This window comes from Papaver somniferum, chromosome 7 (assembly GCF_003573695.1).
Source record: "Papaver somniferum cultivar HN1 chromosome 7, ASM357369v1, whole genome shotgun sequence".
In the NCBI taxonomy this organism is placed as follows: Eukaryota; Viridiplantae; Streptophyta; class Magnoliopsida; order Ranunculales; family Papaveraceae; genus Papaver; species Papaver somniferum.
The window spans coordinates 148,618,802-148,635,994 of record NC_039364.1 but is presented as its reverse complement, the minus strand read 5'-3'; the positions used below and the strand labels follow the sequence as shown (position 1 = coordinate 148,635,994).

General features: G+C 37.1%; 3 protein-coding genes across 4 annotated transcripts; 2 read left to right on the top strand and 1 right to left on the bottom strand.

The window, feature by feature from the left end:
• The first annotated feature begins 1,213 nt into the window (after positions 1 to 1,213).
• Positions 1,214 to 4,561, top strand: LOC113298704 (malate dehydrogenase [NADP], chloroplastic-like). 2 transcript variants are annotated; one of them, XM_026547516.1, is made up of 14 exons: positions 1,218 to 1,489; positions 1,588 to 1,684; positions 2,066 to 2,152; positions 2,235 to 2,319; positions 2,404 to 2,585; positions 2,711 to 2,781; positions 2,870 to 2,960; positions 3,039 to 3,113; positions 3,204 to 3,305; positions 3,409 to 3,531; positions 3,639 to 3,707; positions 3,792 to 3,860; positions 3,954 to 4,007; positions 4,099 to 4,561. In XM_026547516.1, the coding sequence occupies exons 1-14, from the start codon at positions 1,326 to 1,328 to the stop codon at positions 4,150 to 4,152; spliced, it is 1,323 nt and encodes a 440-aa protein (XP_026403301.1). In that variant the 5' UTR covers positions 1,218 to 1,325; the 3' UTR covers positions 4,153 to 4,561. The 2 variants fall into 2 exon arrangements, with proteins under 2 accessions (XP_026403300.1, XP_026403301.1); XM_026547515.1 differs by having other exon boundaries at positions 1,214 to 1,489; positions 2,870 to 3,113.
• A 263-nt stretch (positions 4,562 to 4,824) lies between these two features.
• LOC113298705 (50S ribosomal protein L9, chloroplastic-like) lies at positions 4,825 to 6,575 on the top strand. The gene is made up of 7 exons (XM_026547517.1): positions 4,825 to 5,047; positions 5,147 to 5,274; positions 5,407 to 5,452; positions 5,531 to 5,628; positions 5,708 to 5,755; positions 5,946 to 6,101; positions 6,336 to 6,575. Exons 1-6 carry the CDS (start codon positions 4,898 to 4,900, stop codon positions 6,064 to 6,066), a joined length of 591 nt encoding a protein of 196 aa, XP_026403302.1. The 5' UTR covers positions 4,825 to 4,897; the 3' UTR covers positions 6,067 to 6,101; positions 6,336 to 6,575.
• Positions 6,576 to 6,766: 191 nt separating this feature from the next.
• LOC113298703 (WD repeat-containing protein 3-like) lies at positions 6,767 to 12,158 on the bottom strand. Its single transcript, XM_026547514.1, has 12 exons — positions 11,721 to 12,158; positions 11,397 to 11,618; positions 10,199 to 11,287; positions 9,710 to 9,832; positions 9,408 to 9,589; positions 9,083 to 9,314; positions 8,716 to 8,925; positions 8,348 to 8,467; positions 8,124 to 8,192; positions 7,675 to 7,797; positions 7,399 to 7,449; positions 6,767 to 7,317 (listed from the first exon to the last, which is right to left on the bottom strand). Exons 1-12 carry the CDS (start codon positions 11,958 to 11,960, stop codon positions 7,162 to 7,164), a joined length of 2,817 nt encoding a protein of 938 aa, XP_026403299.1. The 5' UTR covers positions 11,961 to 12,158; the 3' UTR covers positions 6,767 to 7,161.
• Positions 12,159 to 17,193: the final 5,035 nt, after the last annotated feature.

Below are 17,193 nucleotides of genomic sequence, written 5' to 3'. Positions count from 1 at the left end.
TTGGTTTGATAATAACAAAATCAGATTTACTATATAACTCGGCGAGTCGAATACGATTTTTGCTCTCCCTTTAAAAAAGATCTTATTTAAAAATTGATTATGATAAAATAACTAAAGCTAAGTTCAAAAGTTTTACAGACAAAGAGTAAGTGTTCGTTTCAGATTTCAAGTCAAACTCATCAACAACTCCTATCAATCGGTTGCTTCTCTATAACCCATGTAATAAAGATTAATTATAATTAGTTCCTTAAAATAATACAACTATGGACATGGAAGTTGGAAGGGAGTAGCAGGAACACGCTTTTTTTTAGAATCGCGTCCGCGTCTGACGTGTCCCGCTCCACTCCGTGTCGGATATATTACCGACATTGTATGAATTTTTCACACAATTTTTATGTAATATGTACTAATGATGTCTAGATTTTTTGCACATAGGTTGGACATCAATATATGCGCTTATGCATTCAAAAAACCAATATTTCTTAATAATTTACTCTTTGACCTGTAATTTTACTTTCAGTTTTCTTTTCTGTAATTTTGGTTTTCAAGTCAACTCAAAGATTCACCATGAATCAAGTAGGAAAACAAAGAGATAAACAAGTTCTATTGGGGCTTCACACCTCAACAATTGGATTATTTTTTCATGACTAGCCCATCGGATCAATTGCATCGAAAACCACCACCAACAGCATTGTTTCATTAGACATTGCTATGTCCATCAAAAATATAACTTTTCTTGTGGAACGTATCCGTCGAAGGCCTGTGGATCCTCGACAACGTTCACCATATCCGCCTTACCATAACCAACAACTACCCCTCATACAATTCTTGTTCGGAGACTGCTACTCACTATCTGCTCCTCTGTGTTGCTGATGTTGCTGAAAATTGGGATACTGCTCTAGTTGTAATTGTTATATATCTGGGTATCTGAGAGCCTAATATAATGACTACTTAGTAGATTAATAAATATCATACTTAAAAAAAAAAAAAAATCAGTTAGATAGTACTAACACGTTTGTAGCAAATGATAATATTATAAACTATGTAAGCCCTTTTTAGCAGTTTTCTAAAAGCTTCAATGACATTACATCATCAGCGAAGAAAAGGAAATGTTAAAAAGAGAATAAGAAGAGAGCAAAATATTTGGATGATGTTGTCGTGACACATGTCTAGTTCATGACCTTATACTACAACATATTTCAAAAAACGTTTAAAAAAATCCAAACCCCATCTTCAAAGAAACCATCTCCTTCCTCTATTCGTCTTTCACTCTCTTATCTATCCTCTCTGTTTTTCTCTCTGTTTGTTTTATCTCTATCAAAACCATGGCAGTTTCTAAATTCACTCCTGCATACAAAGAAACTCATTCACTTTCTTCTCAATTCTCTTCATTAACAGAAACCAGTGTCTTCAATAACCGTATTTGTTTCTCCCATCCATTTCCAAGACCTTGTAATGCTGCTAGAGCATTCTGTTCTGTTTCACAAAAGTAAGTTCTTGGAATTTCCATGTTCTTTCTTTTCCATTTCTTTATACTTATGTGGTTCTTATTTAGTACTTGTTGTATGTTTTTGTTTTCAATTTCAGTGAACTTCAAGCCCCTGTTGCTGCACAACAAAATGATACTCCGAAGATTAAACACGAATGCTTCGGAGTGTTCTGCGTTACTTACGACCTCGTCGCTGTAGGTTTCTTGTGTTCTTTGATGATTTTCATTCTTGAATTACTTGCACATCAACTTAAGTTGTGTTTATTCGAGACTTGGGAGTGTTACTTATGTACAGTGAGGGGTTTAAAGAAATAGTATATGAAGTATTTGATGAAATTTCAATCTGGGTAAACCTACAATATGATTTGGGTACTATGTACAAGTAGCTGACACCCAAGAATGGAGATATGGGTCTGAAAGATTTGTATATTTTAGTGCTCAGGTTGTAGATAAGCAAGGGTTGAATTCAATCTTTTACAAATTCCCTAACGGGTGGAAGAAAAGAGTGATTAAAACTCTAACATTTATATTGTTCTATGTTGTGTTGGTTCCTAATGCATCAGAAAATGTTTACAGGAAGAAGAAACAAAATCATGGAAGAAATTGATAAATGTTGCAGTTTCAGGTGCTGCTGGGATGATATCTAATCATCTTCTTTTTAAAGTAAGGATCAGGTTCTTTTTCTCGATTTACCGTTTATATTGCATAGTTTCAAATTCATATTCGAACTTGTTGGCTGTTTCAGCTTGCGTCTGGTGAGGTTTTTGGACCCGATCAACCAATTGCGCTGAAATTATTGGGATCTGAAAGATCCTTCGAAGCTCTTGAAGGTATAAATTCAGCTGATTTCAGCAGCCGCTACTGATGTCTCTTTAATCTTTGTGTTCATTGGCATATGTTCTTTAAATGTGCAGGAGTTGCTATGGAATTGGAGGACTCATTATATCCTTTACTGCGAGAGGTCAGTATTGGCATTGATCCTTACGATGTATTCAAGGGTGTTGAGTGGGCTCTTCTGATTGGAGCAAAACCCCGAGGACCTGGAATGGAACGAGCTGCCTTGTTAGATGTAAATGGCCAAATTTTCGCTGAGCAGGTAATTCTTATTTGGAATTCCTGAGTTCATTTCACTTTTGTGTTCTGTGTTACTGACCCTTGTGAATCTTATTTTCACTTTTGTGCTCTATTCTTTAACCTCTTGGTGTTGAAATGATGAATCAGGGGAAGGCACTCAATGCTGTTGCCTCCCGTAACGTTAAAGTGTTAGTTGTGGGCAACCCTTGCAATACAAAGTAAGAATGCAGATCATACTGTACTTTTAGGTTCTTGAATAATCTATGCATGAAGCTCAGTATTGCTAAGCCTGCATTTTTCATGTAGTGCTCTAATCTGTATGAAAAATGCTCCCAATATACCTCCAAAAAATTTCCATGCTTTGACAAGATTGGATGAGAATAGGGCCAAATGCCAGGTACAAATCTTTCCTAGCATGAAAATTTCATTCTGGCAAGGATTTTATAGTTGTAATGCATCTTATGTTTTTCTACAGCTTGCACTTAAAGCAGGTGTGTTCTACGACAAAGTTTCAAATGTGACAATTTGGGGAAACCACTCTACTACTCAGGTAATTAAATAGGTTATTCAACAGGTTGATTAGACATCTGGATATTTCTTTCCTGTTCTGCTAAACTTCAGTTTATGTTTAAAATCTCAGGTTCCGGACTTTTTGAATGCAAAGATTGGTGGTGTTCCTGCAAAAGAGGTGATCCAAGACAACCATTGGTTAGAGAATGAGTTCACCCAGAAAGTCCAAACGGTAGTGTCGATTCCCTATAGAGTCATTTGCAGACTAACTTCTTCAACAGTGTGATACATGTTTAGCTTCAGATACTTAATAGTTAATACGACTTTATCTACAGAGAGGAGGTGCCCTTATTAAAAAATGGGGAAGATCTTCAGCTGCATCAACTGCTGTCTCAATTGTTGATGCCATAAGGTCCCTCGTCACTCCAACTCCAAAGGGTGACTGGTTTTCAACGGGGGTTAGCTCTTCTCACTATTAACTGAGAAAAAATGTTTCATTTGATATGTCCTAAAATGAAGGCTCTTTAAGTTCTCACTATTAACCTGTTCATTGTGGTGATTCTAGGTTTATACTACTGGTAATCCATATGGTATCGCAGAGGATATTGTTTTTAGCATGCCATGCAGATCAGAAGTGAGTATCCTGCTCAGTGTATTATTCTTACTTATAGTACCGCAGTTGAGAACACTCAACAAATTTGGTAATTGAACTTGTCAGGGAGATGGTGATTATGAACTTGTCGAGGATGTTATTTTTGATGATTACCTCCGTGCACGCATAAAGAAGGTAAGCTCCTTATCACACTCACTCACTGTCAACCAAATTGAACTCGTTTTAGGTACGTGTTCTTATCATGTTTTATCAACCATCGTATCCCAGTCTGAAGACGAGTTGCTTGCTGAGAAGAAATGTGTAGCCCATCTCACAGGAGAAGTAAGTACCAGCTTCTTTTTTTTAATTAAGTACTCAAGTATTCTATAATCAGTTGGAAACAAGTTTGCTGAAATTTGTTTGTTTTCTTAAGGGCAACGCTTACTGCGATCTTCCTGGGGACACAATGCTTCCTGGAGAAATGTGAGACTACAGATCATACCAACAGCAATAAAATGAAATGTGAAGAATGCAAAAACTTCTGCAATAGTTTTATGTTGGTTTTCCACGACCCTAGAGTGTGTACTATTTATGTACAATAAGTGTGCAAATTGAGCAACAGTTGAGTCAAGTAAAGCGAAATGTATCCATCAGTTTCATCATGTTCGACACATTGTAAGATCTTGTATGCATTAAGGCAGCGGCTCCTAGCTAGTACAGTGATGCTGGTTTTCTTTTGTTTATTTCCTTATCCAAGAGTTGGGCAGATTTAAGCCTGAACTATATTCAGACATTTTGTATATTTCTGCATTGTAATCTTTGTGTGAATACTAAACAAACGTACTTGTATTCCTGAGAGAATTAAATGCACTTATATACACCGTTTCATTGTTATATCTGCGGTTTGAAAATATACATTGAACATTAAATAGAAGGATAAAAGCATTCGTTTTCTTCGCCATAGTCCGGTAGTGTACAAACAGCAAAGCACCCAGCAAATCCATAGTTTTTCCTACCTGGCCGGCTGTGTGCAAAGAGAGACACACCAGAGCTTCACCGCAAAAGCCACAAGAAACCAGAAGAAGAGTGAGGGCAGTAGAGTAATTATCATAGAAAGAAAGGTCGCAGACTTTAAGTATCGGCCCGCAACTAAACGTTACAAGGGTTCAACAATTTTTCAAGATAAGGGGATAAAGAAGAAGAAACAGGGGGAAGAGTTTGAGACTTGAGAAATGGCGTCAACAGCAACAGCACTTTCATGGAGTTCATCTTCTTGGATGCAAAGATTCAACGGAAACACAAATGAAACAATGAAGATGTCAGAAAAGACTAGTAATGGAATGTTAATTGTGGCTCAGAAGAAAGCCTTGAAAATACGTAAAGTAAGATGACATTGAGAACGTCTTGAAGGAATTTTAGGGTTTTTCTAAGTTTAGGGAATTTAATTCTGGGTTTCTTTCTTTTTCCTTTTTTTTTGGTAGATAATTTTGAAGGAAGATGTAGCAGAGCTGGGAAAGAAGGGACAACTTCTTGATGTTAAGGCAGGATTTTACAGAAATTTTCTTCATCCTACGGGGAAAGCCTCAATTGTCACTCCAGTTCTTCTCAAGTATGTTTTTGTTTTCCTTTAAGTAAACCATATCTTCAAATGTTCTAGATATACTCTTCAATTGCCACTAATTTGGCTATAATTAGGGTTTGTAATGGGTGAGTCTCACATTTTAATGGTTTTTCTTACCAGGGAAATGCGAATGGAAGAGGAGCGAATCGAAGCCGAGAAAAAACGGGTAATTCATGAACTGTGCTCTTTGTAAATGTTAATGGCATGGATATGAATGGGTTATAGTTATGGTGTTACTATGCAGGTAAAAGAAGAGGCAGAGCAGCTTGCTAAGATTTTTGAAACTGTTGGGGCTTTCAAAGTGAAGCGCAAGGGTGGTAAAGGAAAATTAATCTTCGGAAGGTGAGTGGGGTGAAGCTTTTGTTTGGTTTTCTTTAGTATGTTACTATATTGTATCTAATTTGTGATTCTATTTATTCAGTGTTACTCCTCAAGATCTAGTGGACATTATTAAGGCGCAACTTCAGAGGTATATTATGCGGAACTTCGTTTCCTACTTTTAGTTTTGCACTTTGACTTGAACATCACTTCTCAAAAAAACAAACAAATGTGTGTCCAGTTGGGTTCTGCCATGGACATTAGCCTACTATGCACCCTTCCTAGCCTTAACTTGTTTTTATCAGCTGTCACTGAGCACCCTTACTACTTTTCATCCGCAGAGATGTAGACAAACGCATGGTTTCTATTCCAGAGATTCGTGAAACAGGAGAATACATTGCAGAGCTGAAGCTTCACCCTGATGTTACTGCTCAAGTAAGGTTGAATGTCTTTGCCAACTAAGAAAGACAAAAAATTGTAAAACAGTGTCGCACGAGGTATGTACTTCAATCAAATCTCTTGTTTATTCATTAATTTTGATGGAATTAAGCTCCACAGTTCGGGTATGTCCTTGTATCTCATGTTAATGAGATTTTGAATTATATGGTTGTGAACTCCATGGTCTTTAGTTGTATACCTGTTTTTTTCTTGGATCATGGTTCAGTTGACCACTGCACAGTGTCTAGTTTCTTTTAGTATATGAAAATAACAATACACTTGATGTATTGCAGGAAGGATCGAGCAGCAAAGTATGAAGTTTTGCGCTAACACACCGTGAAGATGTTGACAAACATGTAGTCTTATGTTTTTTTGATCGCAATAGAAAGTGATTTTCGATGTAATCATTTCTCTACCTTTGTTTCTTTGATCATGTCATCTTTAATCATGCACATATGCTTCAGGACCAATGCATTAATTCACTTGTTTCCCTATTTCCATCAAATTTGAGGAAGGAATATTAAGCAGCCAAATCCAAAAAACAACATATGCTTCAGGACCAATGCATTAAATCACTCTTTTCCATATTTCCAATTTGAGCAAGGAATATAGATAACCAATGCCCTTCTTCCAGTAGTTGCAGCCAGAATGTTGGCTGCACTCACTTTCTAAAACTGTTAATGAAACAGGTCTCAGTTTATGCAGCCTCAATAACCATCCAACGTGACAAATATAAATAACGTCTTCCATTGCCGTCTGTCTCAATCCAAGGAAATACTTGTCTTCCATGGAGGCTTATAGCCAAGAATAACACAGTTTTATTATCTCAACTCGAAAACATGGTTGTTTTAATCTACAAACTAGATTCAAAATCGATGGCAGATAGTGTAGGACAAAATTTGTAACCTGAATCGCTTAGGTGCCATGAGTAAACTACTTTGGCAGATGGTGTAGCAATCAACTAAGCTTCTTTCTTCGCTTGTTGAGACCTTGATGGGGCTCAACAACCATCTCTGATAAGTCAACATTCCAAATAAATTACCGAGCCATCGCCCAATTTGCAGGTGCCTTCTACTGGCCTTGACCCTGTCTGTTAACGATCTATTATTCACCACAAGATCAAGCTCCTGCACCTGAGGACTTCTGCTTCTTCTTTTGCCTTTCTTCTTTTGCAGGAGTTCTGGCTGCCAGACGCTTTGTTTGGTGTGAGCGGACTTCTAGTAACCTTTTCTTAGCATCTCGGAAGGGGGCATCTGACCTTGAAGACATAATTTGCTGGAACAACCAATTATGGTATCAGAATTTATGACTTCCATCAAATTAAACAAAAAATTAACCTGTAGTTGTTTAGCACACCTTTATATGATCCAATGCAGCAAGGTTGAAACCAAGGACTTCCTTAAATTGCTGAAAGAAGCAGTGGGACAATTTAATGTTACTAACCAACTGTATAAACTATACCCATTTCTGTCAAATGATTTATAGAGAAAAAGAAAGTAGACTGCACAACTCATAGGACTGAAATTATCAATAAATGAGTTATCGAGCAAAAAAAATCAATGACAACGGAAGTTTGTACATCTAAAAAAGGAGTCCACAATTACATTTTTGCACAAACAAATATACGCATACCTTTACAGTTGGATATAGAACGTCACTGAGGCTTGTCATGATTGGTCTAGCAGCCGGAGTGGAAATTAATTGATTATGATGTGTCTGCAAGAGCACTGTATTAACTCGACTTACCAGCTCTACCTGTAAAAAAAAATTGAGTGTTAATTAACAGCAGCCGTGCCTGTTTCAGGCAACATGAACAGATAAAAAAGAAAGCAATCATATGGGAAAAGCAAGTGTAAAACATTTGAACAAAAATGTGGCAAGTGCTTGTCTAGGTACTGCACACTTATATAAAACTCATATTGGAACTTGATCATCTCAGAAAGCTCAACGAAGACCAAGTAGAATTGCCTACCCGAGTCAGTATATTAAAAGTTATTGCAGTTCGTCAAGAACAGAAGGCTGTCCTTTAAATATACACACACTATGCATGGGTCATTGCAGTAAATGCGTCTGATTCATACCTTATCAGGTTTGGAAGCCCAATCCTTCAGGTAAACCAGCAGCTTCAAGGCATCTGAGAAGGGTAAGGCCTGCAAAGAAAAAATAGGTATTCTCATATTTATAAAGCATGCACACCTTCTACCATATCTAACTGCATGCAGAAAGAATCAGTTCCACCAAAAATAATAGAATGTATCTGAGACTCATCAGCAAACACATGCACAAAGACAGCATACACATGTACCATTAGAGTTTGCTCCAGGTCATTTGTGGGAACATTGGAAAGTGAACGGAGAACGTAGTCAGATGGCGAGAGTCCAAGCATTATAATATTTGGCTGAAACTTTCCACCTGCTTTCTCCGCCTAGAGATTTACAAAAGAGAGCCATCAGTGACGTAAAGCAATAAAACATGTAATATTTACCAAAAAAAAGAGAGCTATAGAACATGACGAACATGACTCCACCAGAAATAAAAATTAAGCAAATAATTGCAATGACGGTAACCCCCTCCCTCTAGGCGCAAGTAGGATGCATATTAACAGTGCAGATTAAAGGTAAAGACCTGAACTACTGAATGATACCGACTCGAACAAAAAAATTATTTAAACACCTTGTGTTCATCCATGCGTTGTAACTCCACTTCCGCTATGTCTAGCGCATCAATTATTGCGTCAGTTGCAGTTAGTGTTTCTTTAGTCTTCTTCCCAGCCACACCCACAACTCCATCTTCTGGAACCTCTGCTTTAAGTGCATACCTACTCTCAAATGAACTATCAACGTCAGCTTCAAACATCTCATCCAACCTTTTTTCTTTCTCTTCCTGCATATCCAAAATGTCCATTCAAGCAAGACATACACATTAGGTAACAGTCTAAAATACTAGATTTGTCATTTTGTTGTTGTCCAAAGGTGGAACAATAAAGTCAACATGATAAAGGGACTAGGTTTAAAGCACATCAACATGCATAAGATGATACCTCAATGAAGAAGGGCTCTTCAGTACGATCCCACCGCCGTATAGATCGATCATGAGATCCAGTGACTATAAAATCACCAAGACTGCTAACTGCGAGACACCAAATCTCTGCATGATGACCCTCAAGAGTTAAAAGTAGCTCGAACTTATCAGCATCCCAATATTTTACAACACGATCTTTCCCCACGCTAAACATATAATGGGTGTTGTCAACAAATTTCACTGCCATAACACTGCAATTAAAATACAACTATAAGAAAAAAATACTAATGTTTCATAATCTTCCATAAAATCTACAATCAATCTTTAAGGAAAGCAATATGGACCTGTCAGCATGAGCAAAAATTGATTTGTGACAATCACCAAAATCCAAACCCCAAATTTTAAGATTTTTGTCTGCAGAACCGCTAACCATCAAAGCATTGTCCGATGAAATATCCATACAGAGAACAGGCAGTTTGTGGCCGTAAAGGGAAAGAAAAAATTTGAGGGTATCCATAAAATGGACCTGCAATATTGTTCAAAGAATCAAAAGGAGGTTTTAAAAAAAAAATCTCACTCTTACTGAACAATTCAAAAGGTTCAATAAATTATGTAAGAAAAATGAAAAGAAAAGAAAAACACTGACCTTGATTGTGCAATCCAACAAGGCGACTGCAATATATTTAGAATCAGGACTGATAGCAACCCACAGGGCATCATCGTTCATTTTCAAAGTCCTGTCATTGGTCACTGAAAGGTGCTTAGAACCCTGCAAAACAAATTACACATGAAAGAAGGATCCAGCAATTCTAAAATCCAACAAGCTTGGAAAGTGGTAGAAAATCATGCAAAACAAAGAAAAGGAACCCCTAATTAACTAGAAAAGGCCGTATCATTCAGTTTTCAGTAGTGCTCAAGGACTGGGCAGGCCGTTGCTGGAAATTATGAGTGCTTCCCATAAAAGTTGGGAAGGTGCTAGTATTATGAAAAATATCCGACAACCAAATTAGTTTTCCATTACGGGCTTTCACCCTATCCCTTCTATAACTCTTGTTAATGCACTGCACTTATTAATTAAGTAACAGAAAGAAAAGAAAATAGTATAGAGATTGGGAATGTGAATGTGAAAACCTACTTGGTTGGGTTTCTGTGGAAGCACATATTCCCAGAACTTAACATCGTGATCTGCACTTCCCGTCACAAACCCACTTCCATCTGGAAGTGTTGCAATTGACCGGACAGAACCACCATGAGCTTCTACTACTTCTATGCAAGTACCACTCCCAACATCTATAATTTCCAATTTACCTTCCTTGGTTCCAACAAGAGCAAACCTGTTGCCAGGAACAAATGAACCACAGAGCCCGTACCCAGAGTCAATTGTTCGAAGGCAAGAACCAGTACTTGGGTTCCAAATCTTTATGGCATTGTGACTAGTTGACATTAATAGAGTATTGTCTGAGCTCAGTGTAACACTTCTAACATCAGATCGGTGCCCAGGAAGTTCAACAGAATATGTCTTTGTCGTGGTTTCAGTTTCAATAGAATGTACCTCTAACAGATTATTATTTAGGGACAGTGCTAATGTTGCCAGTCCACTCTTTGGTTTGACCGGGGAGAAAGAAATGGAGCAAATCTTCTTGCTGGTACGCAATGTCTGCAGAAGCTTAAATACATCTGTAACAGTAACAACAAGAGCTGCGCTCTCCTCTCCAGGTAAGGAAACGGTATCTCCATTTTCAGCTGACCTGGTAGCTGATTTTCCCTTCTTCTCTTTCTTGCGATGAACTCTCCTTTTAGCCTTGCGTTTGGCTTCAGCTTCATCCAAAACCCGGAATATCTCTACCATCTTCCCTGCAACTTGACAAGCGAGTAAATCTCCCGACTTATCAAATCTTACAGTTCCTACCCTATCCTTGTTTTGTCGCTGAATTTCACCAAAGAGCTTCAATACTTCCCATTTGCTTTCAGCGCCAGAGTTATCACTTCCCTGCAACTCACCAGCTGACTCATGCTTAATTGTATAAATACGAAGTTCTGGGTCTGCTGATCCAGTGACCAAATATCTTTCTTCCGAATCAACATCAATAGACCAAATCTCACTATGATGACCACTAATTATTTGCATGCAATATTTCGTCTCAAGATCCCATAACCTCATAAATTTGTCCTTGGATGAACTGACAAGCTTTTTATCATTATCCAAGAAAACAACATCTGTAACCTATATTAACACAAATACCCAACAACAACAACCCATAAACACTCAACTTTCACAAAAATAAATAATCAAAACTACAATGTTGCAAAGATTAAAATGTCAGAAAGTAAACCTGATCACGATGACCCAGAAGACGAAAGCGTCCAGTCGTCTCATCACCAACAACATCCCACAAAACAATATCATTATCTTTACCTCCGGAAGCAAGATTAGACCCAGAATTATCATACCTAAGTGCACTAACTGCACCTTTATGACCATTCAATGTAGTCTCACAAGTTCCAGTATTACAATCCCATATTCTTACACTCCCATCTGCATAACCAACAGCTACCTAAAAAAAAATCCTCAAACTCATAAATCCATGAAAAAAAAACTCCAAACATAAACAAAATTTCAGTACCCAAAAAAAAAGGGTTTGAGAAATTCATATTACCTGAAAAGTAGTGGTTGAAGCAATAGAAGTAACAGCAAGAGAAGGACCGCCGCGAGAAGAAGTAGATAATAAAGCAAGGGTTTTAACACAAACCCCTTGTCTAACATTCCAAACACCAACTTTTTCAAGAGCTGGTGATAAAAGATGTTTACCGCTACTATCATAACTAATATTTGAATCATTCGATGCTACAACTCCAAATGATGCAGCTGGTTCATATCTTAGGTATGACTTCACCATCTCTAACTGATTCTTTTACTACTACTAAGGACGGAGACGGCTGCGCTGGTGGTGGTGGAGATGATATGATGGATGACCTACTTAGAATTTTCTGACCTATTTAGTATTTCCCAGACTCTCAAGATTTTGTGCTTCGCCTCGTTTCCTTCTTTGTGTTGCCGCCTACCATTAGAGTCGAGAGAGAGACTGGTTAACGCAAAGAGAGAGATGAAGATGGGCCTAGGTTAAGTTAAAAGAGGGGAAAATTGTGTTTAGGCCCAAAAAGAAAATTGTATTTATTTTTTTCTTTACTTTTTTATTAAAAAAAATGTTGTTGCCTAATTTATATTGACAAAAAGGGGGAGAATTAATATGTAGTTTCATATTATAAATACATTTGGTTCACGGATCATTATGTAAGGGGGAGTGGTTTTCATGTTGAGATGAAGTATTGACTAAGAGGGAGTGATACATACCACCGTAGTATTGTTGTCAAAGTTGTGATACAATTGAACTTTGATGTTGTATAATAATACTATGACACTATATAACAATGATTGAGAGCACTTGTTTTCTCATTGTTATCGCTACGGATCTTCAACAACTATGATGCTGAGTTGAACACGTTTAGAATCATGGAGTACTTGGAAGTGACGAAGATTTCGAGTCTTGTTGAAAATGCCAAGGAGATCAAGCATTTGGATGAGAAGCTACAAAGTTTTTATTTATTTTGTAATCCATATGTATTGAAATCCTTAGTAGAGTTTTGCAATCTGGTTGAACGTCACATGTAAGTAATTGCTTATGTGTGATGATTGGAAGTATGTGGGATGTTTGCAGCTAAAGAACATATGCAAGCTAATTATTTGGCTTTCTGCTTTGTGTCTATCTTTAGTGGTTCTTCCAAGACAAGAAATTGGAGTAGGTTTTGTGGGTATACCTCTTGTAAACCCTCACGAGACTATAACTCGTCCACTAGGAACACCTAGGGGTTTAAAGGTATGTTGCATTAGCTAAGTGCAACCATTTTCTCAACGACATGGAGTTGTTATATTTAGGATTAGTTTTATTTAGTTTTCTCGAGGACTAGCAAAAGCTAAGTGTGGGGGAATTTGATAAGTGCATAATTCATATGATTTTAGTGTCCATTCCATACTTGTTTTAGCTATTATTCTTGCACATTTTCGTATTATTACTCTTGTTTTCTCTTATTTGCCTCTATTAGGTGAATCATCCAAAAAGGAGCTACAAAGTTCTAAAAAGTGCTAAAAAGAGAAGTATTCCAGGTATCCAAGTGTCCAAGTCCAAGAAAAGTGGAAAAAAGTGCGACGAAAAGGACCAAAACGCTCAAAATCAAGAGAGAGGTCAAATATCAAGCTTAACTCATTCAAATTCAGGATTTCTCATCACCATATTGAAGAGAATTGAAAGAGAAAAATAATGCAAAAATAATGAGGTCATTCCGAGTTCGGACGAAGAAGTTGTGGCCAAAACAAGCTTTTTATCGAATATCGGAGACAAGCAAGTACGCAAACGGGTATACACACGGATTTTCAGTATGCAAACAGGTATGCATACTTATTTCCCTAGATTTTAACTGAAATTTAAGTATGCAAACGTGTATGCATACTTGAAAAAGCGGGGATCTAACAACACCACCCAATATTTCGCATAGCAATCTGTATGGACAAACTCCGAAACACTTTATAGAGAATCAACTAGACATTCAGACTCAATCTAGGTAAAAGTATCTCAAGGATTTAATATCTCAATCTCTCGATTTAATCTTACTCAAGCAAACTGCGAGTCTTAATTAAAGAGAGATAACTTGGATGGTACCAAAGACCAATATCCAAGGATCAATCAATATCAATCAACAACCGTTAGGTCGGACTCTCCAATTGATTGATCTAACGAACAACCTGTATTATTTCAATTATAAAGATAAAACATTAAATGTGGAAATTGAAATAACACAGACACCAGAAATTTTGTTAACGAGGAAACCGCAAATGCAGAAAACCCCCGGGACCTAGTCCAGATTGAACACACAGTGCCGCTACAGACACTAGCCTACTCCAAGCTAACTTCAGACTGGACTGTAGTTGAACCCCAATCAATCTCCCACTGATCCAAGGTATAGTTATGCTCCTACGCCTCTGATCCCAGCAGGATACTACGCACTTGATTCCCTTAGCTGATCTCACCCATAACTAAGAGTTGCTACGACCCAAAATCGCAGGCTTTGACAATAAACATATGTGTCTCCCACAGACAAGTCTATCAAAGGATCAATCTGTCTTCCACAGATAAACTCTAAAGGTTTTGTTCCGTATTTTGATAATAATCAAGGTGAACAGGAACCAATTGATAATCCGGTCTTATATTCCCGAAGAACAGCCTAGATTAATCAATCACCTCACAACAATCTTAATCGTATGGTAGCGAAACAAGATGTTATGGAATCACAAACGATGAGACGAAGGTGTTTGTGATTAATTTTTATATATTGCCTATCGGAGATATCAAATCTCAAGCCAATCAATATGATTGTACTCGTACGATAGAAGATGCAAGATCAGATCACACAACTACGATAAAAGTAGTATCGGTCTGGCTTCACAATCCCAATGAAGTCTTTAAGTCGTTTAACCCGGTTTGAGAAAATAAAACCATAGGGTTGAACGAGAATCGACTCTAGTATGCAAACTAGTATCACACGTAAGGTGTGGGGATTAATTTTGCACAATACTAGATGTCTCTTATATATAGTCTTTCAAATCAGGGTTTTGCCTTGGTTATAAAGAAAACAATATCCACCGTTAGATGAAAACCTGATTTAGATTCAAGCTAATATTTCTCAACCGTTAGATCGAAAACTTAGCTTGGTATACACACTTGAACTACACGCCTCTAGGTTTGTTACCGTACCCAAACGTGTGTATTGTTGGTTCAATAATAGTCAACCAAAACGTTAGACATATGAACATTTCATATCAACCATGTTCTTCTTCACCATAACTAGTTCAAATGACTCAAATGAACTAGTTAAGAGAGTTGTTCAATTGCAAGGAAATCTCATGTAATACACAAGACACAATTGAAGCAAAGATGATTTGATTCACTCGAATCGGTTCATGAACTTTTATAGCCACGGTTTGCAAACTGCATTCCTTAGTCTTTATAAGTTTAAGTTCAGAAATCATCTTCATATATATAATCTTTTTCAAGTTCGCAGACTAGGTCCGCGGACTTAAGCAACCGGTAGAGTTTACAAACTCCAGCAGAAAATCTCGGCAAAGACTTCCCGCCGGTTCGCGGACGCAGCTAGTTCGTCAACTCCAGCAGAATTTCTCGGGATGAGAAGTTCGGAAATTTGCGGACTGAGTTCGCGGACTTGGCTCACGGCATTCTCTGGTTTCTCTTGATCAACAAAGTTTGCAAACTTTGGTTCAAGGAATAGGACTTATACATAAATGTGCTTACACAACAATGTTTATGTCCACCATTGGTTATGTAATGTAAACTCTCATTTCAATCATTGAAACATTCTTAGAGGAAGTTATACAGTTGTTACACCATTTCTCGTCAAAGCAATTTTCAAAGTGATTGACACATATCATGACTTTCGTCACTAGGTAAAGATAAACTTGATCGAAGCGAAAATCTTACCAACACATATTTCGAGATATAGATATGTGAGGTATACTCGGCTCGAAATACCAAATGTGTATAATCCAAGTCTATATATATAGCATACGACTTCTTGTATCAAAGAGTAGGAGATAGAGTAGATAGACTTTTGAGTGACAGATAAGTTCAAGTCTTCACATACCTTTTTGTCTAGAAGTTCCATCGGTTCCTTGAGTATTTCTTCTTCTTGTATGATGAATCGCCATGAAGTCTTTGAGATCAACTACACTTTTATATCCTAGTCCGAGACTTAGCTATAATAGACTAGAAATCAAGACTTATAGTTTTGATCACTAACATTGACAAACATGCTTGAGATAGCCATGCGAGATCGACCGAGCAATGCTCTAACAATCTCCCCCTTTGTCAATTTTAGTGACAAAACTATCAATACATATGGAATACAAAAAAGATAAAGAAACTTTACTGGATCCTATTCCATAGTCTAATCTTCAACATTCCTCGAAATCTTCGTCACTTCCAAGTACTCCAATGATTCCAAAGGTTGTAAGTTTAGTATCACCGTTGTTGAAGATCCGTAGCTATAACAATGAGAAAGCATCGGTCTCGATCATTGTTATACAGTGTCATAGTATTATTACACAGTGTCAAAGTCCAATTGTATCACAACTTCAACAATAATACTATGGTGATATGTACCACTCCCCCTTAGTCAATACTCCATCTCACATGGAAATCACTCCCTCTTACATAATGATCCGAAAACCATATGTATTTGTAGTGTGAATTACATATTAATTCTCCCCCTTTTTGTCAATAAAATTGGCAAAGGTACAAGAACGGGATCATAATAAAATTTCCGTAAGAGACATTTCATGACTAAAAAAAATACATACCATCTAATTTAGATGCAATCATATAGCCGAAGCTAATAACATTCATCAAGGAGTTTAAAGATACAAGATAACCCCTCTAATATTCCACAGCCGCACTCCCCACAAAGATATGGCAATTAAGCACAAGTTCAAAAGAACTCTCCCCCATTTGATGTCATTCCCGAAAGAACAACAAGAGCGACCTTAATTTCAAAAGAAAATAAGGATTTTATTGGACACCAAAAACCATGAGAATGATTTCCTATATCCAAAAACTCAATCAAGTTAATCACAAGTAAACCCATAATTAATTTAATCGCAATATGCAATCAAATTAAACACACAAGGTGATCAACTTAATTGATTATGTTCAGCATAAGAAAACTTACAGAACATATGACTAACAATCATTAGATAATGATTAGGATAGTCTTTCATATACTCAACACAAAGGCTTATGGAATACATGAAGACTCAACTAGACTAATCAAAAGAGAACCCGTAATTAATCTAATTGCAATACACAATCAAACTAATCACAAAAGTAATCAATTTAATTGTCAATTGTTTTGCTCGACATAAGAGAACTTATGGAGCAATAACTAAATAACCAAAAGAGATGATTAATTTAGTTCAAAATGCTTGACATAACATACCTCACGGAACAACCAACAAAGTCAATCACAAAATAATCAACTTCGTTGTATCGTGCTCAACATAAGACA